General features: G+C 53.8%; 1 protein-coding gene across 1 annotated transcript in view; it reads right to left on the bottom strand.

Annotated features, from left to right (window-relative positions):
- Positions 1–24,057, bottom strand: part of LOC140415425 (lysophospholipid acyltransferase 2-like) — a 150,468-nt gene that overhangs the window by 37,868 nt on the left and 88,543 nt on the right. Inside the window, exon 5 of the mRNA XM_072501053.1 lies at positions 6,761–6,816. Coding sequence (XP_072357154.1) covers positions 6,761–6,816 — 56 coding nt within the window. The remainder of the gene's footprint in view (positions 1–6,760; positions 6,817–24,057) is intronic.

Genomic DNA, 24,057 nt, shown 5'->3' on the forward strand with positions numbered 1-24,057 from the left:
CTGGGTCCTCTGCTATTTGTGATTTTTATCAATGACTTGGAGGAGGGGGCTGAAGGGTGGGTCAGTAAATTTGCTGATGACACCAAGATTGGTGGAGTAGTGGATGAGGTGGAGGGCTGTGGTAGGCTGCAAAGAGACATTGATAGGATGAAGAGCTGAGCTGAAAAATGGCAGAGTTTAACCCTGATAAGTGCGAGGTGATTCATTTTGGTAGGAAAAATTTGAATGCAGATTACAGGGTCAACGGCAAGGTTCTGAGGAATGTGGAGGAACAGAGAGATCTTGGGGTTCATGTCCACAGATCTCTGAAGGTTGCCACTCAAGTGGACAGAGCCGTGAAGAAGGCCTATAGTGTGTTAGCGTTTATTAACAGGGGGCTTGAGTTTAAGAGCCGTGGGGTTATGCTGTAACTGTACATGACCCTGGTGAGACCACATTTGGAGTATTGTGTACAGTTCTGGTCACCTCACAATAGGAAGGATGTGGAAGCATTGGAAAGGGTGCAAAGGAGATTTACCAGGATGCTGACTGGTTTGGAGGATAGGTCTTATGAGGAAAGGTTGAGGGAGCTAGGGCTTTTCTCTTTGGAGCGGAGGAGGATGAGAGGCGACTTAATAGAGATTTATAAGATGATGAGGGGGATAGATAGAGTGGACGTTCAGAGACTATTTCCTCGGGTTGATGTAGCTGTTACAAGGGGGCATAACTATAAGATTCAGGGTGGGAGATATAGGAGAGATGTCCAAGGTAGGTTCTTTACTCAGAGAGTGGTTAGGGTGTGGAATAGACTGCCTGCTGTGATAGTGGAGTCGGACACTTTTGGAACTTTCAAGTGGTTATTGGATAGGCACATGGAACACACCAGAATGACAGGGAGTGGGATAGCTTGATCTTGGTTTCGAACAAGGCTCGGCACAACATCGAGGGCCGAAGGGCCTGTTCTGTGCTGTACTGTTCTATGTTCTATGTTCTATATTCGCTGGAGTTTAGAAGAATGAGGGGGGGAATCTCAAAGAAACCTATAAAATTATTTTTTTTAATTTAGAGTACCCAATTCTTTCTTTCCCAATTAAGGGGCAATTTAGCGTGGCCAATTCACCTAACCGGTGCATCTTTTTGGGTTGTGAGGGTGAGACCCACGCAGACATGGGGAGAATGTGCGAACTCCACACGGAGAAACCTTTCAAAGCCTAATAGGCCGAGACACGGAAGGATGTTCCCAATGTCGGAGGAGTCCAGTACCAGGAGTCACAGTCTAAGGATACGGGGTAAACTATTTAGGACTGAGATTAAGAGAAATTTCTTCACCCAGTGAATGGTGAACTTGTGGAATTCGCAACCACAGAAAGCAGTTAAGGTCGAAACATTGTGTGTGCGATTCACTGGCATCCCCATGGCGTGTTCCTCGGTGGGAGGAGGTGACCTGTTGTTGACTGGTGACGGGATCTTGCGGTCCTGCCACTATCAATGGGATTTCCCATTGATTCCACCCCACACCACCAGGAAATACCTGACAGGGGTGCGCCATCAGAAGGATCTTCTGATCTCTCCAGTGCGAAGAGCTGGAAGCCGCGCCATCTGGGAGAATCGGTGTTCGCAACATTTTTTCACGTGGCACCGAGGAGCGGAGAATCGGCGCCATTTGCGCCGGCGTGTTTGGCGCGGCGCCGGTCGCAGGCCACTGTCCATGGCCGGGCCACCGATTCCCCGGCCTTGGTGGGCTGAGCGGCCACGTGGATACGGCAGAGTCCCGCCGCCGCCGTTCACACCTGGTAGCTGCCGGCGGGAACTCTGCGTGAAGGGTCGGGGTGGCCTGTGGGGGGGGGGGGTGGGGGAAAGCGCTCCTTCACCGGGGGGTGCCTCCGATGGGGTCTGGCCTGCGATCGGGGCCCACCGATCGGCAGGCCGGCCTCTCCAGCCCCGGCCCTACTGTTATTACCTGGCCGGCCCCTGAACCACTACGCCATGTTGTGTCAGGGCCGGTGCGCTGAAGAAGTCCCCCGCGCATGCGCGCGTTGGCATGGTGTGAACCGCTCCAGCGCCGTGCTGGTCCCGTGGAGCCCAGAATCGGTAGTCCCCGCGCCCGTTTCGCACCGTCGTGAAACTCGACGGCGCGAACACTCTGTCTCCATTTCGGAGAATCGCACCCTATATGTTTTCAATAAGCAGTTAGATATATCTACTGGGGTTAAAGGGATTGAAAGATATGGCGGAGGGGGGACAGGTTACTGAGCTGGATGGTCAGCCATGCTGATAAAGAATGACAGAGCAGGCTCGAAGGCCGAATGGCCTCCTCCTGCTCCAAGTTTCTATGTTTCTCAAATCAACAATGAAATGAAAATGAAAATGAAATGAAAATTGCTTATTGTCACAAGTAGGCTTCAAATGAAGTTACTGTGAAAAGCCCCTAGATGCCACATTCCGGCGCCTGTTCGGGGAGGCTGGTACAGGAATTGAACCGTGCTGCTGGCCTGCCTTGGTCTGCTTTAAAAGCGAGCAATTTAGCCTTCATATGGACTCCATTTTGGATTCTTGCACATCCTTGCTCTCTCCACTGTAGCATTGATGACTGGGCCCTCATGCGGAGGTCTCAAGCACTGGAATTCCCTCCCTAAATCTCCCTGCCTTTCCACCCTAAAATCTATATTTCTGATCAGTTTTAGGCCACCTGCCCACTGATCTTTTTAAGTATCCATATGTCAGGTTTTGTGACAACCACTCCTGTGAAGTACTATGGGATGTTATTTTACTACATTGAAGGCACTGTATAAATGCAAGTCGTTGTTGTTATTGTTGTTCTAAATTGTTCCCTCGGTGGGGGATGGGGGCGGTGGGCTGGAGTGAAGGACTGACATCCATTGAAAACCTCCAGCAGAGGGCAGTAGGGAACAATCGGCCGTGCAGTGGAATCCCTGAACCTGAACTCATTCTCTCCATCTCAGACCCCAAATGCCTCAGATCAATTATAATGGTTGCACTATCTCTACCCCAGCTGAGACAGACTACCAGCAGACAATTCAAACCAAGTATCTCCTTGTCTATACAGTACAATGCTGTGCTGTAATTTACCTAAGTGCCCTTCAGGCAAAAATTCATCCCTCAATCAACAATTAAAATTCATCCCTCAATCAACAATTAAAACAGATTATCTGAACGTCAACAAATTGGAAACTTACTGCGCACAAACTGCCTACTGAGTTCCCTACGTATTGACTGCACCTCAAAGGTGTTTCATTGACTGCAAAGCACCTTGGGCCATCCCAGGTTTGTTTTTTAATGGTTTTTAAATAAATTTAGAGTATCCATAAGACGGTGCTCCTTCTCCCGGCATACAAGCAGAAACTCAAGCGGGAGAATCCAGCTCAGAAGGTTGTGCAGTGCTGGTCCGAGGAGCTCTTACGTGACTGCTTAGAGACAGTGGACTGGTCCATATTTAAGAACTCAGCGACCAACTTAAATGAGTATGCCACCACCGTCACAGACTTCATCAGCAAATGTGTGGACGACTGCGTGCCAAAGAAAGCAGTATGTGAGTTCCCCAACCGGAAACCATGGCTCAATCGCGAGATTGACTCCCTACTTCAGGACAGATCTGAGGCGTTCAAGACAGACAACCCTGACTTATACAAGAAATCCAGGTACGACCTCCGCAAAGCCATCCGAGATGCCAAGAGAGAATATTAAACCAATCTAGAGTCACAGACAGACTCTCGGCGGTTGTGGCAAGGACTAAACAACATAACGGGCTACAAAGCGAAGCCGAACAGTGGGCGTCATTCTCCGACCCCCCGCCGGGTTGGAGAATGGCCGTTGGCCGCCGTGAATCCCGCCCCCGCCGAAGTCTCCGCTCCCGGAGATTGGGCAGGGGCGGGAATCCGGCCGCGCCGGTTGGCGGGACCCCCCGCTGGATTCTCCGGCCCGGATGGGCCGAAGTCCCGCCCAGGAATTGCCTGTCCCGCCGGCGTAAATCAAACCTGGTATTTACCGGCGGGACCAGGCGGCGTGGGCGGGCTCCGGGGTCCTGGGGGGGGGCGCGGGGCGATCTGACCCCGGGGGGTGCCCCCGCGGTGGCCTGGCCCGCGATCGGGGCCCACCGATCCGCGGGCGGGCCTGTGCCGTGGGGGCACTCTTTCCCTCCCGCCTCCGCCACGGTCTCCACCATGGCGGAGGCGGAAGTGACTCTCCCCACTGCGCATGCGCGGGAAACTGACAGCGGCCGCTGACGCTCCCGCGCATGCGCTGGGAAACTGACAGCGGCCGCTGACGCTCCCGCGCATGCGCCGCATTTCCGCGCCAGCTGGCGGGGCAACAAACGCCATTTCCGCCAGCTGGCGGGGCGGAAATCCCTCCGGCGTCGGCCTAGCCCCTCAATGTTGGGGCTAGGCCGCCAAAGATGCGGAGACTTCCGCACCTTTTTGCCGGCGCGATGCCCGTCTGATTTGCGCCGGCTTTGGCGCCAGTCGGCGGGCATCCCGCCGTTGGGGGAGAATTTCGCCCAGTATCTCTGGCAGCAGCGCACCCCTCCCCGATGAACTCAATGCATTCTATGCTCGGTTCGAGCAGGCAACCAACAATCCGCTGTCGAGTGCCCCAGCAGCCCATAATTCACCCATACCCACCATCACAGCTTCCAAAGTCAGATCAGCCTTCCTGAAAGTGAACCCTCGGAAGGTGACGGGCCCGGACGGGATCCCTGGTCGTGCACTCAGAGCCTGCACGGACCAGCTGGCAGAGGTATTCGCGGACATCTTTAACCTGTCCCTACTCCACTCCGAAGTCCCTACCTGCTTCAAGAAGACCACCATCATACCGGTACCAAAGAAGAACCAGGCAATGTGCCTCAATGACTACCGTCCGGTGGCCCTGACTTGAGTCATAATGAAGTGCTTCGAGAGGTTGATCATGAAGCGCATCACCTCCATACTCCCAGAATACCTTGATCCACTGCAATTCGCATACCGTTGCAACCGGTCCACATCAGACGCCATTTCCCTGGCCCTACACTCATCCCTAGAGCATCTCGAAAACAAGGACTCCTACATCAGACTCCTATTTATTGACTACAGCTCCGTCTTCAACACCATAATCCCAGCCAAGCTCATATCAAAGCTCCAAAACCTGGGACATGGCTCCCCACTCTGCAACTGGATTTTCTGACCAACAGACCACAATCAGTAAGAATGAACAACAACACCTCCTCCACAATAGTCCTCAACACCGGGGCCCCGCAAGGCTGCGTACTTAGCCCCCTACTCTACTCCCTGTACACACACAACTGCGTGGCAAACCTTGGTTCCAACTCCATCTACAAGTTTGCTGACGATACGACCATAATGGACCGGATCTCGAATAACGACGAGTCAGAATACAGGAGGGAGATAGAGAACCTAGTGGAGTGGTGTAGCGACAACAACCTCTCCCTCAATGCCAGCAAAACTAAAGAGCTGGTCATTGACTTCAGGAAGCAAAGTACTGTACACACCCCTGTCAGCATCAACGGGGCTGAGGTGGAGATGGTTAGCAGTTTCAAATTCCTATGGGTGCACACCTCCAAAAATCTGTCCTGGTCCACCCACGTTGACGCTACCACCAAGAAAGCACAACAGCGCCTATACATCCTCAGGAAAGTAAGGAAATTTGGCATGTCCACATTAACCCTTACCAACTTTTACAGATGCACCATAGAAAGCATCCTATCGGGCTGCATCACAGCCTGGTATGGCAACTGCTCGGCCCAGGACCGCAAGAAACTTCAGAGAGTCGTGAACACCGCCCAGTCCATCACACGAACCTGCCTCCCATCCATTTACTCCATCTACACCTCCCGCTGCCTGGGGAAAACGGGCAGCATAATCAAAGATCCCTCCCACCCGGATTACTCACTCTTCCAACTTCTTCCATCGGGCAGGAGATACAGAAGTCTGAGAACACGCACGAACAGACTCAAAAACAGCTTCTTCCCCACTGTCACCAGACTCCTAAATGACCCACTTATGGACTGACCTCATTAACACTACACCCTGTATGCTTCATCCGATGCCAGTGCTTATGTAGTTACATTGTATACCTTGTGTTGCCCTATTACGTATTTTCTTTTATTCCCTTTTATTCCCATGTACTTAATGATCTGTTGAGCTGCTCGCAGAAAAATACTTTTCACTGTACCTCGGTACATGTGACAATAAACAAATCCAATCCAATTATTTTTTCCAATTAAGGGGCAATTTAGCGTGGCCAATCCACCTACCCTACACATCTTTGAGTTGTGGGGGTGAGACCCACGTAAACACGGGGAGAATGTGCAAACTCCACACGGACAGTGACCCAGAGCCGGGATCGAACCTGGGACCTCGGCTCCGTGAGGCAGCAGTGCTAACCCACTGCGCCACCGTGCTGCCCCTCATCCCAGGTTTGTTAAGGACATAATATAAAGGCAAGTCTTTTAACAAGAACTCATAAGAATGTGAAACCTGCCACCATAGCGAGCAGCTGAGGCAATAGATTCAGTTAAGGGGGAGTTATTAAAGGACATGAGGAGAAAAGGAATAGAAGGGAATGTTGTTAGGGTTAGATGAAGGAGGTCAGAGGAAGCTTCCATGGACTATGACCACTGGCATGATTCTGCTGGGTCAAGTGGCCAAATCATTAAGATTGTATGTGGGGGGGGGGGTAAGTCTTTCAGCCTCTCGCGGCTGACCTACCAGTCTGTTTGATTGTCTCTGATCAGTTGGACTACTTTCTTTTAGTTCGAGCCTCTTACCATCATGAAGTTCAAATGCCAGCTTGGTTATTTTCTGTGTGATCACCATCAATGGCCTGTGAATAAAGAGAAGACACTTTAGTAGGCAAAGAGCAATGAGGGATTTACTCAAATGCCTTCTGGCTGTTGCCATTTTTTCTTTAAACAGGAAGCAACTGTGAAATGACAGGCGTCAGTGGTGATTAATCCTCGACCTGGGAAACACACCTGAATTTGACACACCTTTCACTCCAGTGTTAGTAACTTGTTGAACCTCATACCTAGATAATATCACCAACAGTCATAACTTAGACATTTAGCTAAAGGACAAACAGAAAATAAATTGAATTAAAAAGGCATTCGCTGATTTGAAATCAAAGTTCTTTTGAACTATTTGCCATCCACTGATGTGACTCTGTTTAATATAATCTTCACACTTGGAAGTTAATAACAGTGGTTGTCATGGGAATAAAAAAGGTTGTGAGAGTGAAAAGAGGTGTACAAGTTAATGCGGAGCTTTAATAGGTTAACTATTTCTGCTGATCAGTGCATCATGAGGAGGCACAGATTTAGAGTTCAGCTGAAGAGCAAAGGGAGGGATTTAAAAAGTACATTTTTGACACACCCACACCCAAGGTCACTGAGATGTAGAATTCAGCAAGAAGCAGCAGTGGGAGAAGAATCCACAACGGTTTATAAGAAAAGAACTTGATAAATACTAGGGAAAAAAATAAAAGGGTGTGGAAAATGAGCTGGTGAATTGGAACTAATTGTGTAGCTCGTTCAGAGAGCTGGCACATATGCAAAGGACTGAATGGCCTCCTTCTATTTAGCAAGGTTGTATGTATCGCTATTGGCCTGAACCTGATGAATCATTCGTCTTTTGCCCCGTTTCTACCTTCCCCTCCATCCCAACACACAAGGCAGCACACATCATTCCATGATGCATTTACACAGAGACCACCTATTTGCCCTCAGCCATTCTTCATGTTGTGATTACATTTATTTGACGTAGTGGTTACTTTTCTGGACATCACAATGAAGTGGCAGAGGATTATTTACTGACAATTGCTTTTTCATTTATTCACGCGATGTGAACATCACTGACAAGGCCAGTATTTATTGCCCGTCCCTCACTGCCCTTGAGAAGGTTGAGATGATCCGCCTTCCTGAATCACTACATTCCATGTGGTGAACACCCAGGGTGCTGTTAGTGAGTTCCAGGATTTGACCTGTTGCAACCCTTACGAGGCCCACGTGGAAACAGTAATCGATGTCTCCATGGGACTTATAGAATACTAGCTTCCCCGCTAGTGGGCCAAGGCCTGCCCAGCTGGGGCTCATTACCTTGTTCTGTAAAACCAACCCGGACTGGGACAGGCACTCTTGTGATCCCAGCCGGGATCTGTTGTGTTGTACACCGCTGTAGCAGCTGTTTCCTTGACCTTAAATAAACTCCTGTTAACTTGCCACCCTGGCCTCCTGGATCTTTATATCACCCAAGAGCAATAAAGGAATGGCTAAGTCAGTTTGGTGCGTAACTTGTAGATGAGCTTGGTTGTGATAGTGCTTCCATGGACCAGCCACCTTTGACCTTCTAGATGGTAGAGGAAATGGATTTGGAAAGTGCTGTTGAAGAAATTCCAATATAAGTTGCCACAATGCATCTTGTAGATGGTACATGTTGCAGTCGTGCTGCACTGGTGGTGCAGGAAATGGACGATTAATGTGGTTGATTGGCGAATGAGCAACAGGATTGCTTGAGCTTCTTGAGTCTTTTTGGGGTTGCATTCATCCAGGCAAGTGGAGCATATTCTAACACAATCCTGCTTTGTGTCGTGCAGCCTTCGGGGAGTCAGGTGGTGCATCACCCCTGCCACAGAATGTCCCGCCTCTGATCTGCTCTTACAGCTACATCATTTTTGTAGCTTGTTCCTAAATTTCTGGTTAATGCTGCCCCCCCCCCCCCCCCCCCCCCACCCCCAGGATATTGATGGTGGAGGCTGGGGGGCAGGGTTAACAATGGGAATGCCATTGAATGACAAAAGGGGTGGTTGGACTATCTTTTCCATGAGATGGTAATTGCTTGGCACTTGTGTGGTACAATATTATTTGCCACTTATCAGCCCAGGCCAAGATGTGTCCAGGTCTTGAAGCATACAAATAGATTGTTTTGTTTATTAGTGTAATACTGAACATTATGCAATCATCAGGAAATCTCGGAGTTCTGACCTCAGGATGGAGGGAAGGCCATTGATGAGGCATCTGAATTTGCTTTGGCCTAGACCATCGCCCTGTGGAATTCCTACAGCAATATTCATATGTAGTTACCAATTCACAAATAAACTTGTTGGTCAGTTTAACAGGAAACAGTTGCTAGTACTCACATGGTGATGACAGATTCTGGAAACCAGTTACTCAACTTAATGAACAGGGAACAGCGCCAGATACTGGAGTTCCTCCAGATTCATATGTAGACCAGATGTTTGAACTAGCTATTGTTGCATAATTTGATGACGAATCGAGTAAATGCCAGCTACATGTAAATGTATTCATAAAACCATTCAACCCATTTGTCAATTCAGTTCAGAATGTTCATGACACAGCAACACAAACACACACCTACGAATTAGTCTCAATAATCATACGTGTCTTAGCCTTACTAAACATATGTGCATTTGCTTCACTAATCATTTGCAGCGAGTTAATCTCACTAATCAGGGGCAAGATTCTCCGACCCCCCAGTGGGTCGGAGAATGGCCGTTGGCCGCCTTGAATTCCGCCCCCGCCGCCCGTCGAAGTCTCTGAAGGGAGAAAAGTCGGCGGGGCGTCAATGGCGCCGCACACCTCGGAGAATGGCACGTGTGGGCGCAAAGCAATGGATTTTTGGCCTGCCGATATTCTCCCGTCCGGATGGGCCGAAGTCCCGCCGACGTGATGACGGGTCACGTCGGCGTAAATCAAACCACCTTTCAATCGGCGTCAACCTGTGCTCAAGGTTTACGCCGACCAGCGTGGAGGTGGGTGACGGCCTGGGGGGTTGGCCGCTGGAGAGGCGATGGCGTGGCCGCAGTCTGAATGTGTGGGGGAGAGGTGTGTGTAGGGTTTTGTGTGTGTGTGTGCGACGGGAGGGGGGATGGTTAGAGTGGGCTGGGCTCCGGGGGAGTGCCGGGAGGGGGATGGGGGGGGGGGGTCCGTGCCGGGGAGGGGGATGGGGTCCGTGCCGGGGAGGGGTTGGGGGGGGGGGTCCGTGCCAGGGAGGGGGATGGGGTCCGTGCCGGGGAGGGGTTGGGGGGGGGGGTCTGTGCCGGGGAGGGGGATGGGGTCCACGCCGGGGAGGGGGATGGAGTCCGTGCCGTGGAGGGGGATGGGGGGGGGGTCCGTGCCGGGGAGGGGGATGGGGTCCGTGCCGGGGAGGGGGATGGGGTCCGTGCCGGGGAGGGGGATGGGGTCCGTGCCGGGGAGGGGGATGGGGTCCGTGCCGGGGAGGGGGATGGGGGGGGTCCGTGCCAGGGAGGGGGATGGGGTCCGTGCCGGGGAGAGGGATGGGGTCCATGCCAGGGAGGGGAATGGGGTCCGTGCCGGGGAGGGGGATGGGGTCTGTGCCGGGGAGGGGGATGGTGGGACGGGGTCCGTGCCGGGGAGGGATGTGTGGGGGTGGGGGGGGGGGGGGCAAGTGAGTTGGTCCACCTGGCCAGGTGCCAGCCTCCAACAGTCGGACCCATGCGGTCCATGCCACCTGGCTGGGGGGAGGAGTGGGTATGGGCAATGATGACATGCCATCGTTCCCCCCCCCAGGCCGTCATGTTTTCCGATCAGCCAGCGATGTTGGCCGCCGTGGCGGCAGCCGCTAATGTCCATGTTGCCCTGGATGAGGAGGAGGAGCGTGCCAGAGAGGCAGCGCAGGCTGCCGCAGAGGGGCAGGTGGCAGCCGAACAGGCTGGAGGGACACCTGACCGACAGGACGAGGAGGGGGAGGAGGACGTCGCGGCCCCACGGCAACGGAGGCACCCGAGGGCGCCCCGTGTGTACCAGCCCCGGCAGTCATACCAGGACCTCACGGACCGAGAATGCAGGAGGCGGCTCTGGATGAGCCGTGAAACCGTGGCACACATCTGCCACCTGCTGGCACACCTGTCACCGCGTGGCACTGACGGGGGACACCCTCTCCCTGTGTCCGTCAAGGTTACGGTGGCCCTGAACTTTAATGCAACGGGCTCATTCCAGGCACCGAGTGGGGACCTGTCCGGCATATCGCAGACATCGGTGCATCGGTGCATCCGGGCAGTGACAGGCGCCCTATATGCCATGGCGCACTGCTACATCCGCTTCCCTGTGGACCGGGCCAGCCGAGATGCCCGGGCCGTGGGCTTCTCTGCCGTGGCCGGGTTCCCCATGGTCTAGGGCGCGATTGATGGGATGCACGTCGCCGTGCGGCCACCTGCAGATAACAGGGCCGTGTTCACCAATAGGAAGGGGACCTATTCGATGAACATACAGGTGGTCTGCGACCACCGCATGATGATCCTGCATGTGTGCGCCCGTTACCCGGGCAGTGTACACGACTCATACGTGTTGTCGCGGTCATACATCACCGGCATGTACGAGGGACGCCATCCCCGGCTGAGGGGCTGGTTGCTGGGCGACAGGGGCTACCCATTGCGATCGTGGCTGATGACGCCTATACGGAGGCCACGCAATGAGGCAGAGAACCGCTACAATGATGCCCATGTAGCGACAAGGGGAGTGCTAGAGAGGTGCTTTGGCATGCTGAAGATGCGTTTCAGGTGCCTGGACCTCTCTGGGGGCGCCCTCCAGTATCGGTCAGATAGGGTCGGCCGCATCATTGTGGTGTGCTGCGTCCTGCACAATATAGCCCAGCAGAGGGGCGATGTGCCGCAGGCAGAGGAGGGCGGAGTGGAGGAGCAGCAGGAAGAGGCGCAGTCCTCCCCATATGAGGGGGATGGGGGCAATGGTCAGGGCAGACGGGCTAGACACAGGCAGGTGGCTGTCCACCGTTACCGGCTGGCCCAGCGGGCACGGGACAGACTGATAGCCGCCCGCTTCACTGACTAGATGGGCGTGGGAATCGGGTAGTATGGCCACAGACCGCACACCATGGCAACAGCCGACCACCCACACCCCCCACCCATCCACCCACCCTGCACCCTCACCCCCCTCCCCAACCCCACCCACCCCACCCGCATGCACACCACCCCCCCCATTGCCGATCCACCTGCGGCACAACGGCCGGGCTCACACAGTTGCCGGTGGACGCGTGTCTATTGCAGGCCATGGAGGATGATGACAATCCGCCCTGCGATGAGCTCCTGGCTCCACATCGTTGGACTATGTCTGACCCATGGCCACAGTACCACCATCCACCCAGACCATCCCTGCATGCGGCTGTGACACTGCAGCGCACGGTCCCGTCCTCTGCTCGGGGGGATGTTGATGGCGGCCCAGGGGGAAGGGGGCAGGCTCACCTGGGGCGGAGGTAAGACCACCCCTCACACACACACTTGCGCTCAACGTACATGACACCCCCGCACGCTTTGGACAGAGCACAAAGGCAGCTTCTGTAGGTGTAACATTGACTTTAATAACCAAAGGGGTTCATGCATGTGCCCTAGCCCCTAAAACTCATCTGTGCCCTGCACCCGTGCCAACTTACTCAGTGTCTAATTGTTTGGCCTTACGGACCCTATGACTACGTCTACGTGGTTCCCCAGACGGTACAGCAGAATTGGAGGTGGACTCCTGTGATTCCTGCCCTCTGACACGGCATCCCTTTGGCGGCCGTTTCCTGGGGCGTCCTGGCCTAGGTGGGCCAGGCTGCGGCCCGGGCGACTGGGATAGCGAGCTGCCAGCCTGTCCTGCCCGTTGCCCACCCAATAGTCCGAGGTGTCGCAGTGTTCCGGGACCTCCCCTACAGGGGGACCCGGGACGGACCACAGCACCTCCTCCTCCCTCGGGGTGCCCGATGGCCCCCAGGCCTCTACATGGGTGGGGGATGCGAACGGACTGGCCATCCGACGCCCCCCCGACATCTGGCGCTGCCAGTCCTGGAGGCCCGTGCTGGTATCGACAGGGGTCTGCAGGTTTGTAGCCATGGAGCTCAGGGGATTGGCAAACCCTGTCTGTGACTGTGCGACGCCGGCTCGCACATGGGCAATGGCGCCGATGCCCTCAGCGATGGCCTGCTGAGACTGGGCCATGGCCTGCAGAGACTGGGCTATGGACTGTTGAGACTGGGCCATGGCCTGCTGAGACTGGGCCATGGCATTGAGCGCCTCTGCCATCTGCCGCTGGCGCTGGCTCATGGCCTCCTGTGAGAGGGCAGCCATGTCCTGGGCCACAGACGCCGCCTGCACGGAAAGCCCCAGGCCTCGCAAACCGTTCCCCATGTCTGACACCGTCGCACCCATTGCCTCCACCACGGACGCCACCCGTGCGGTGTCGGCCTGGGTGGCACGCATGACCGGCACCACTCCCAGTTCCTGGACGCGGGTGGACTCCTCCACCTGCGACTGCAGCCGCCGCAAGCCAGCCGTCACCCTCTTCGCTCGTTTCCGGGTCGGTGGTTGCATCGGATCTATGTGTGGGTGTGGTAACTCCAGGAACCCGGGATCCATCTGGGCGGCAGATGTTCGCTTGGGCTGGGCTGCCCTCCGACCGCCCGGCCCCTCTGCTGCTCCTACCTGCACCTGCTGTACCGGGACGGCTGTGTTGTGCGCACCAGTGAGTGTACCAGACGCCTCATCACTAAAGTGCCCAACCGAGGTGAGCGTCTCTGCGATGGTGGAGGGTGTTGATGACAGCAGTGGCGTTGTGTCGTGTGCATCGTCCCACTCTGAGTCCATGGCACTTTGGGGTGGCAGTTCGTCTCCGCTCATCCACTCTGTGTCACTGTCCGGTATTTCAGTTTCCTGGGTAGTGGTGTCCTGGGTAGGGGTGTCCTGGGTAGTGGTGTCCTGGGTAGTGGTTTCGTGGCTCGGCTGTGACGGGGGCCTGTGGCTGCCCCTCTCGTCGCTGGGTGGCACACGCCTGCGTCGTCGCACCCGCACGAGACGGGGGCGTCGTCTCCCTGTTGCTGCAGGTCTCTCCGTCTCCCGTGGTCTCCGAGGTACATCGTGCGGGCGTCGCATGCCAGAGGGTCCGGGTCTCTCCATCTCCAGTGGTCTCCAAGGAGCATCCTGCGGGCGTCGCATGCCAGATGGTCCGGGTCTCTCCATCTCCAGTGGTCTCCAAGGGGCATCCTGCGGGCGTCGTATGCCAGAGGGTCCGGGTCTCTCCATCTCCAGTGGTCTCCAAGGGGCATCCTGCGGGCGTCGCATGCCAGAGGGTCCGGTCTCTCCATCTCCAGTGGTCTCCAAGGGGCATGATGCGGGCGTCGCGTGCCAGAGGGTCCGGGTCTCTCCGTCCCCCGTGGTGTGCGAGGGGCATCCTGCGGGCGTCGCGTGCCAGAGGGTCCGGGTCTCTCCGTCCCCCGTGGTCTCCGAGGGGCATCCTGCGGGCGTCGCATGCCAGAGGGTCCGGTCTCTCCATCTCCAGTGGTCTCCAAGGGGCATCCTGCGGGCGTCGCGTGCCAGAGGGTCCGGGTCTCTTCATCCCCCGTGGTGTGCGAGGGGCATCCTGCGGGCGTCGCGTGCCAGAGGGTCCGGGTCTCTCCGTCCCCTGTGGTCTCCGAGGGGCATCCTGCGGGCGGTCTGCATCTGCGGGGATGGGTGCCTCGACGTTTGCTCCTGTGATACACAATGAAGCATGTATGGTTAGACACGCAGGCAGTGATCAGGTGATATGGGGGAGGGGGATATAGGGGAGGGGGGATATGGGGGAGGGGGGATATGGGGGAGGGGGATATGGGGGATATGGGGGAGGGGGGATATGGGGAGGGGGGAAATGGGGGAGGGGGGATATGGGGATATGGGGGAGGGGGGATATGGGGGAGGGGGGATATGGGGGATATGGGGAGGAGGGATATGGGGGATATGGGGGAGGGAGGATATGGGGATATGGGGTAGGGGGATATGGGGGATATGGGGGAGGGGGGATATGGGGGATATGGGGGAGGGGGGATATGGGGGAGGGGGGATATGGATATCGGGCGGGGGGGGGGGGTTCACCCTGGCTGCTCTGACGAGGTTGCTCACCTTCTTGTGGCACTGGGTGCCTGTCCCTGGTGTCAGGGCCACAGCGGTGACGGCCTCTGCCACCTCCCTCCACAGACGCCGGCTGTGGCGTGGGGCAACTCTGCGGCCGTGCCCGGGATACAGGGTCTCCCTCCTCTGCTCCACTGCGTCCAGGAGTACCTCAATGTCATGAGACTGGAACCTCGGGGCTGAGCGGCGGGCGGTCATCCGGTCGGGTGTTCTGGTCGGGTGGGGGGAGCAGCGCGTCCTTAATGAGCCGTCACGCCATGCGGCGTGTATGACGCCGCACGGCGTGAACCACGTGAGCCAGCGTGGATAGCGTCACGTCGCTGCTAGCTCATTCCGGGCCGGAGACTTTGCGACGTTTGGGGCGGCGTGATGCAGGTGGGAATTGCGCCGATTTTGCCGCCAGCGGACTTTGCGCCGATAACGGAGAATTTCGCTCCTTATATGTGTTTGCCTTACTAATCATGTGGGTTAGCCTCACTAATCATACACGCCGAGTTAGCCTCATTAATAATACGTGTGTTAGCCTCACTAATCATACGTGTTTTTGCCTCACTAATCATGCATGTATTTGCCTCACTAATCATAAATGTATTCACCTCACTAATCATACACAGTGTGATAGCCTCTCTAATCATATGTGTTTGCCTCACTAATCATACGTGTGTTTTTTTTTAATGTTTTAATTTTATTTATAAATTTAGAGTACCCAATAATTTTTGCTCCAATTAAGGGGCAATTTATCGTGGCCAATCCACCTACCCTGCACATCTTTGGGTTTGTGGGGGTGAAACCCACGCAGACACGGGGAGAATGTGCAAACTCCATACAGACAGTGACCCAGGGCCGGGATCGAACCTGGGACCCTGGAGCTATCCACTGCACCACCGTGCTGCACCATTATACTTGTGTTCGCTTCAATAATCATACATGTGTTAGCCTTACTAATCATACGTATGTTAGTGTCACGAGGTAAATAATAATAATTATTGTCACAAGTAGGCTTACGTTAACACTGCAATGAAGTTGCTGTGAAAAGCCCCTAGTCGCCACATTCCGGCGCCTGTTCAGGTGCACAGAGGGAGAATTCAGAATGGCCAATTCACCTAACAGCACGTCTTTCGTGACTTGTGGGAAGAAACCGGAGCACCCGGAGGAAAACCACACAGACAGAGGGAGAACTTGCAGACTCCGCACAAACAGTGACCCAAGCCGGGAATCGAACCTAGGACCTTGGAGCTGTGAAGCAACAGTGCTACCCACTGTGCTACCATGCTGCTGCTCAACAGCAGCTACTCTGGATTCAACCAATGAAATGCATTTTCTAAATCAATGAAACAAACATGTAATCATAGTCAAATCTCTAATCTGTGTTCACTCATTAATGAAATTTTTTTTTTTATTTAGAGCACCCAATTATTTTTTTCCAATTAAGGGGCGATTTAGCATGCCCAATCCACCTACCCTGCACATCTTTCTGTGTTGCGAGGGTGAGACCCACGCAGACACTGGGAGAATGTGCAAATTCCACACAGAGTGAGACCTGGGTCCGAGATCGAACCCGGGTCCTTTGCGCCACTGTGTTGCCCTGTTCACTCAATAATCATAGAATCATAGGATATACAGTGCAGAAGAAGGCCATTCGACCCATCAAGACTTCACAGGCCATTGGAAAGAGCGCCCTACTTTAGCCCATACCTTCACCCTATCGCCGTAACCCAGCAACCCCACCTAAACTTTTTTTTGGCCACTAAGGGCAATTTAGCATGGCCAATCCACCTAACCTGCACATTGTTGGACTGTGGGAGGAAACCGGAGCACCCGGAGGAAACACGCGCAGACACTCGGAGAACGTGCAGACTCCGCACAGACAGTGACCCAAGCCGGGAATTGAACCTGGGACCTTTGAACTGTGAAGCAACAGTGCTAACCACTGCGCTACCGTGCCGCCTTATAATTCCGATTCCTTCTTCAATCTTACTTCCTCACTGGAATCCAAATTGGTTATCTCTCAAGTAATCCTGCACCATCCCACTCACTCTCTGTTACAATCTCAACGCAACCTTCAATAAATGGACAATCCCAAATAATTCAGCTCGATTTTCAAAGACGCAGGGAGACTCCATGGGGGGGTGGAAAAGGCAAACAGGAACTGATTCCGGGATTCCCAACCACATTCCCGGGATTCCTGATTTTCAGCAGTGCAATTTAAGGGTACAGATTGTCTCGGGTGGCACGCGGCACAGTGGTTAGCACTGCTGCCTCACAATGCCAGGGACCCGGGTTCAATTCAGGCCTTGGGTCACTATTTGTGTGAAGTTTGCATAATTTTCCCCTTGTTTGCGTGGGTTTCCTTCGGGTGCTCCAATTTCTTTACATAGGCGTAGGTGGATTGGCCATGGTAAGTTGCCCCTTAGTGTCCAGGGAAGTGCAGATTATGTTATGGGGTTACGAGGATAGGGGGAGTGGGCATGGGTAGAGTACTCATTCGAAGGGTCAGTGCAGACTTGATGGGCTGAATGGCCTCCTTCTGCACTGTAGGGATTCCAAGGTTCTATGGTACAATTGCAACCTGGCCCGCTCCTGTGTGGGATAGGTATGTCCTAATCCTTCCAATATTCACCCAGTCAGACCAGTTTTCAAAGAATCATGGTTCATGTCACCTCACAGCTGTTATGAACCTTAGTCTCGATGACTGAACCTTCAGAAAGGCAAGTTCAAAAGTCTTACTCAGCCCCCGATGATCCCCTCATATGACCCATGTTAAGCTATGACCCCCACATATCCCCATGGCCCTTCATACCATTCATGCTGAGCTATGTTCCTCCCTATTCCCATGCTGAACTCTGCCTCACCCAGCCACATGGCCCTTCATACCCTCCCTGACCAGCTATGACGCTTCATGCCCAGTCAGACACCATACACTCGAATTAACCCTGTCGTGACAAAAGGGTGTGTTAAAAAGCTTTAAAAACTGTCATTCATTCATAAAAAATGCTTTTACTCCAGCCCAATAATAGTGTACATCATCCAGGCGCATTAAAGCATCCAAGGCAGAAACCACACACAATTTAAACAACTTTATCTTGTGTAAATAAACATTGTGAAATTGATAGATGAGATCATAGAGCAAGAGCTGTCAATCAAGCAATGTTTTCTCTGGGGCTCAGCTTTTTCAGTATTCTAATGGATGTCTAGGCTCTCAGCCGAGGAATCCATAATGAGGTCTGGCAAAAAGGTTTAGTGAGGGAATTCCAGATTACACAGGTCGGCAGCTGAAGGCACAGCCACTAAAGACCGAGTGATGAAAATCAGGGCTGCACAAAGGGCAGATACCTTGGTGGGTTGAAGGGCTGGAAGAGGCTACAAGAGATAGAGAAGGGCAAGATCCACATGACAACAACTAAATAAGATTTTCGAAACCATTCCAAGGCTAGCAATCTCCCACTGCTCCTTCAAGAAGTCCATTCAACATGTTACCAACACGGACTTCCGGGTGTGGCGATAACCAGCTAAGTCGCACGTTTCAGCAGCTCCCGGTGGAACGGACTTTTGGGCTCTTAATAAGAGCCCCAACGGCAATTTTAACGGCTAAAAGCACTGTGCGGTAAACCAGAAGGGAATCCCCCCTGGATACGGATGGAAAAAGGAGAGGAAAGTGGCCGGATTGCGGTGGATCCTTTAGAGCAGCGGCAAGGAAGGCAAGCAAAAACCAAGATGGCGTCGGAAGGTGGCAGTTTAATATGGGGCCCTGAACAACACGAGTTTTTGAAACGCTGCGTGGAAGAGCTTAAAAAGGAGATGAAGAAGGAGCTGTTGGCCCCGATATTACAGGCGATCGAAGGACTAAAGGATGAGCAAAAGACCCAGGAGCGGGAGCTTCGGGTCGTGAAGGCAAAGGCTGCCGAGAACGAGGACAATATACAGGGCCTGGTGGTGAAGACGGAGATGCACGAGGCACACCATAAACGATGTGTGGAAAGATTGGAGGTGCTGGAGAATAACGCGAGGAGGAATAATTTAAGGATTCTTGGTCTTCCTGAAGGTGCAGAAGGAGCAGACGTCGGGGCATATGTGAGCACGATGCTGCACTCGCTAATGGGAGCGGAGGCCCCGGCGGGTCCGCTGGAGGTGGAGGGAGCATACCGAGTGATGGCGCGAGGACCGAGAGCAGGAGAAATTCCTAGAGCCATAGTGGTGAGATTCCTCCGTTTTAAGGACAAAGAGATGGTCCTTAGATGGGCAAAGAAAACTCGGAGCAGTAGGTGGGAGAACGCGGTGATCCGCGTATATCAAGACTGGAGTGCGGAGGTGGCGAGAAGGAGGGCGAGCTTTAATCGGGCCAAGGCGGTGCTTCACAAAAAGAAGATAAAATTTGGAATGCTACAACCGGCAAGACTGTGGGTCACATATCAAGGGAGGCACCACTACTTTGAGACGGCGGATGAGGCGTGGACTTTTATTGCGGAAGAAAAACTGGAATAAGCGGGTTACTAAAAAAGAACGTTTGAAACAAAGTGGTGGGGCGAGTATGGGGGGCGAAGAGGGGGGAAAAAGGGGGGGAAAGATGAGTTTTATGTTATTAATCCTGCGATGCGGTAACTTTTCTCTCTTCCACAGGTGGTGGTGGAGGGAGGAAGGGAGGTGGAGGAGATGGGGCGTTGGCCATGGGGGGCGGGGCCAAAAGGGAAGCGCGGGCTTTGTTCCCGCGCTATGATAATTATGGCGGGAATAGGGAAGCAGGAAGGAGGGGGCGTCGCACGGTGCGAGCCGAGGTCACGGGGGGAAGCCGAGGTCGGCCAGAGTTTGCTGACTTCTGGGAGCAACATGGGGGGTGTAACTACGCTAGTGGGGGATCTAGCGGGGGGGGGGGGGTGGTGGGAGGGGGGAGTTACTGGGTTGCTGCTGCTGGGGAGAGGGGGGAGCCGGAATGGGGTGGGGTGGGCGGGGGGGGCGCCGCCTGGGTGGGACACAGCTGCGTGGGAACCGGGTGAGGAGCTGGAAAAAGGGGATGGCTAATCGACAAGGGGGGGGGGGTAAAAAGCCCCCCAACCCGGTTGATCACGTGGAATGTGAGAGGGCTGAACGAGCCGATAAAGAGGGCACGAGTACTCGCACACCTTAAGAAACCTAAGGCAGACGTGGTTATGTTACAAGAGACGCACTTGAAACTTATAGATCAGGTTAGACTACGCAACTGATGGGTGGGGCAGGTGTTTCATTCGGGGCTAGATGCGAAAAACAGGGGGGTGGCTATACTAGTGGGGAAGCGGGTTATGTTTGAGGCAAAGACCATAGTGGCGGATAGCGGGGGCAGATACGTGATGGTGAGTGGCAAATTACAGGGGGAGGCGGTGGTCTTGGTAAACGTATATGCCCCAAACTGGGATGATGCCAATTTTATGAGGCGCATGCTAGGACGCATCCCGGACCTAGAGGTGGGAAAGTTGGTAATGGGGGGAGATTTTAATACGGTGCTGGAGCCAGGGCTGGACAGGTCGAGATCCAGGACTGGAAGGAGGCCGGCTGCAGCCAAGGTGCTTAAAGATTTTATGGAGCAGATGGGAGGAGCAGACCCGTGGAGATTTAGCAGACCTAGGAGTAAGGAGTTTTCGTTATTCTCCTATGTCCACAAAGTCTATTCGCGAATAGACTTTTTTGTCTTGGGAAGGGCGTTGATCCCGAAGGTGAGGGGGACGGAGTATACGGCTATAGCCATTTCGGATCACGCGCCACATTGGGTAGACTTGGAGATAGGGGAGGAAACAGAAGGGCGTCCACCCTGGAGAATGGACATGGGACTAATGGCAGATGAAGGGGTTTGTCTAAGGGTGAGGGGGTGCATTGAAAAATACTTGGAACTCAATGATAACGGGGAGGTCCAGGTGGGAGTGGTCTGGGAGGCGCTGAAGGCAGTGGTTAGAGGGGAGCTGATATCAATAAGGGCACATAAAGGAAAGCAGGAGAGTAGGGAACGGGAGCGGTTGCTGCAAGAACTTCTGAGGGTGGACAGGCAATATGCGGAGGCACCGGAGGAGGGACTGTACAGTGAAAGGCAAAGGTTACACGTAGAATTTGACTTGCTGACAACGGGTACTGCAGAAGCACAGTGGAGGAAGGCACAGGGTGTACAGTATGAGTATGGGGAGAAGGCGAGCAGGTTGCTGGCCCATCAATTGAGGAAAAGGGGAGCAGCGAGGGAAATAGGGGGAGTGAGGGATGAGGAAGGAGAGATAGAGCGGGGAGCGGAGAGAGGGAATGGAGTGTTCAAGGCATTCTATAAAAGATTATACGAAGCTCGGCCCCCGGATGGGAAGGAGAGAATTATGTGCTTCCTGGACCGGCTGGAATTTCCTAAGGTGGAGGAGCAGGAGAGGGTGGGACTGGGAGCACAGATCGAGATAGAGGAAGTAGTGAAAGGAATTAGGAGTATGCAGGCGGGGAAGGCTCCGGGACCGGATGGATTTCCAGTCGAATTTTATAGGAAATATGTGGACTTGCTTGCCCCGATACTGATGAGAACCTTTAATGAGGCGAAGGAAAGGGGACAGCTGCCCCCGACTATGTCGGAGGCAACGATATCGCTTCTCCTAAAGAAGGAAAAAGACCTGCTGCAATGCGGGTCCTATAGACCTATTTCCCTCCTAAATGTAGACGCTAAGATTCTGGCCAAGGTAATGGCAATGAGGATAGAGGATTGTGTCCCGGGGGTAGTCCATGAGGACCAAACTGGGTTTGTGAAGGGGAGACAGCTGAATACGAATATACGGAGGCTGCTAGGGGTAATGATGATGCCCCCACCAGAGGGGGAAGCGGAGATAGTGGTGGCGATGGATGCCGAGAAAGCATTTGATAGAGTGGAGTGGGATTATTTGTGGGAGGTGTTGAGGAGATTTGGCTTTGGAGATGAGTATATTAGATGGGTACAGCTGCTGTATAGGGCCCCGATGGCGAGCGTGGTCACGAATGGACGGGGGTCTGCGTATTTTCGGCTCCATAGAGGGACGAGGCAGGGATGCCCTCTGTCCCCATTATTGTTTGCACTGGCGATTGAGCCCCTGGCAATAGCATTGAGGGGTTCCAGGAAGTGGAGGGGAGTACTCAGTGGAGGAGAGGAACACCGGGTATCTCTTTACGCGGACAATTTATTGGTGTATATGGCGGACCCGGCGGAGGGGATGCCAGAGATAATGCGGATACTTGGGGAGTTTGGAGAATTTTCAGGATATAAGCTGAACATGGGGAAAAGTGAGCTGTTTGTGGTGCATCCAGGGGAGCAGAGCAGAGAAATAGAGGACTTACCGCTGAGGAAGGTAACAAGGGACTTTCGCTACTTGGGGATCCAGATAGCCAAGAATTGGGGTACATTGCATAGGTTAAATTTAACGCGGTTAGTGGAACAGATGGAGGAGGACTTCAAGAGATGGGACATGGTGTCCTGTCACTGGCAGGGAGGGTACAAGCGGTTAAAATGGTGGTCCTCCCGAGATTCCTCTTTGTGTTTCAGTGCCTCCCGGTGGTGATCACGAAGGCCTTTTTCAAAAGGATTGAGAAGAGTATCATGAGTTTTGTGTGGGCCGGGAAGACCCCGAGAGTGAGGAAGGGATTTTTGCAGCGTAGTAGGAATAGGGTGGCTGGCGCTACCGAGCCTGAGTGAGTACTACTGGGCCGCCAACATCTCAATGGTATGTAAGTGGATGGGAGAAGAGGAGGGGAGCGGCGTGGAAGAGATTGGAGAAGGCGTCCTGTAGGGGGGACTTGCCTACAAGCCATGGTGACGGCGCCGTTGCCGTTCTCACCGAAGAAATACACCACAAGCCCGGGTTGGTGGTGGCTACTCTGAAATTTGGGGGCAATGGAGACGGCATAGGGGAAAGACGGGAGCCTCGGTGTGGTCCCCGATAAGAAATAATCATAGGTTTGCTCCGGGGAGAATGGATGGGGGATTTGGAACATGGCAAAGAGCAGGAGTAACACAATTGAGAGATCTGTTTGTAGATGGGACGTTTGCAAGTCTCGGGAGCGCTGACCGAAAAAATATGGGTTGCCCCAAGGGAATGCATTCCTGGTATATGCAACTCAGGGCTTTTGCGAGGCAACAGGTGAGGGAATTCCCGCAGCTCCCGACGCAGGAGGTGCAGGACAGAGTGATCTCAAAGACATGGGTGGGGGACGGTAAGGTGTCAGATATATATAGGGAAATGAGGGACGAGGGGGAGATTATGGTAGATGAGCTGAAAGGAAATGGAAGAAGAGCTGGGGGAGGAGATTGAGGAGGGGCTGTGGGCTGATGCCCTAAGTAGGGTAAACTCATCGTCCTCGTGTGCCAGGCTAAGCCTGATACAATTTAAGGTGTTACACAGGGCGCATATGACTGGAGCACGGCTCAGTAAATTTTTTGGAGTAGAGGATAGGTGTGCGAGGTGCTCAAGAAGCCAGCGAATCACACCCACATGTTCTGGTCATGTCCGGCACTACGGGGGTTTTGGGGTGGGGGTGACAAAGGTGCTTTCGAAGGGTGGGTGGGGGTCCAGGTCGAACCAAGCTGGGGGTTGGCTATATTCGGGGTGGCGGAAGAGCCGGGAGTGCAGGAGGCGAAAGAGGCTGATGTTTTGGCCTTTGCGTCCCTAGTAGCCCGGCGCAGGATACTGTTGATGTGGAAGGAAGCCAAGCCCCCGGGTGTGGAGACCTGGATAAATGACATGCAGGGTTTATAAAGCTGGAACGGATTAAGTTCGTCCTAGAGGGGATCGGCTCAAGGATTCACCAGGCGGTGGCAACCTGTTCGTCGAATACCTCACAGAAAGATAGAGGGAATGGAAAAGAAGAAGACAGCAGCAGCAACCCGGGGGGGGGGGGGGGGGGTGGGGGGGGGGGGGGGGGGAGGAGGGGGGGGGGAGGGTGGGGGGGGGGGGGGAGGAACCAGAGGGATTCTCAGGAATGGTTATTATATAAGTATAGAAGTATAATATGTATTCGGTTGTTGTTATAGATAATTGTATATTGGACGGTAAAACATATTTTTGGAGAATATTTATCTGGGACATAGGCAGTTGCCATTTAGTTTGGTTTTGTTTATATATTATTTATTTATTGTTTATAAAGCTGGCCATTGTTATTTATATTGTGATATTACTGTGTAAAGGATACACAATGTAC

This window comes from Scyliorhinus torazame, chromosome 1 (assembly GCF_047496885.1).
Source record: "Scyliorhinus torazame isolate Kashiwa2021f chromosome 1, sScyTor2.1, whole genome shotgun sequence".
NCBI classification, from domain to species: Eukaryota; Metazoa; Chordata; class Chondrichthyes; order Carcharhiniformes; family Scyliorhinidae; genus Scyliorhinus; species Scyliorhinus torazame.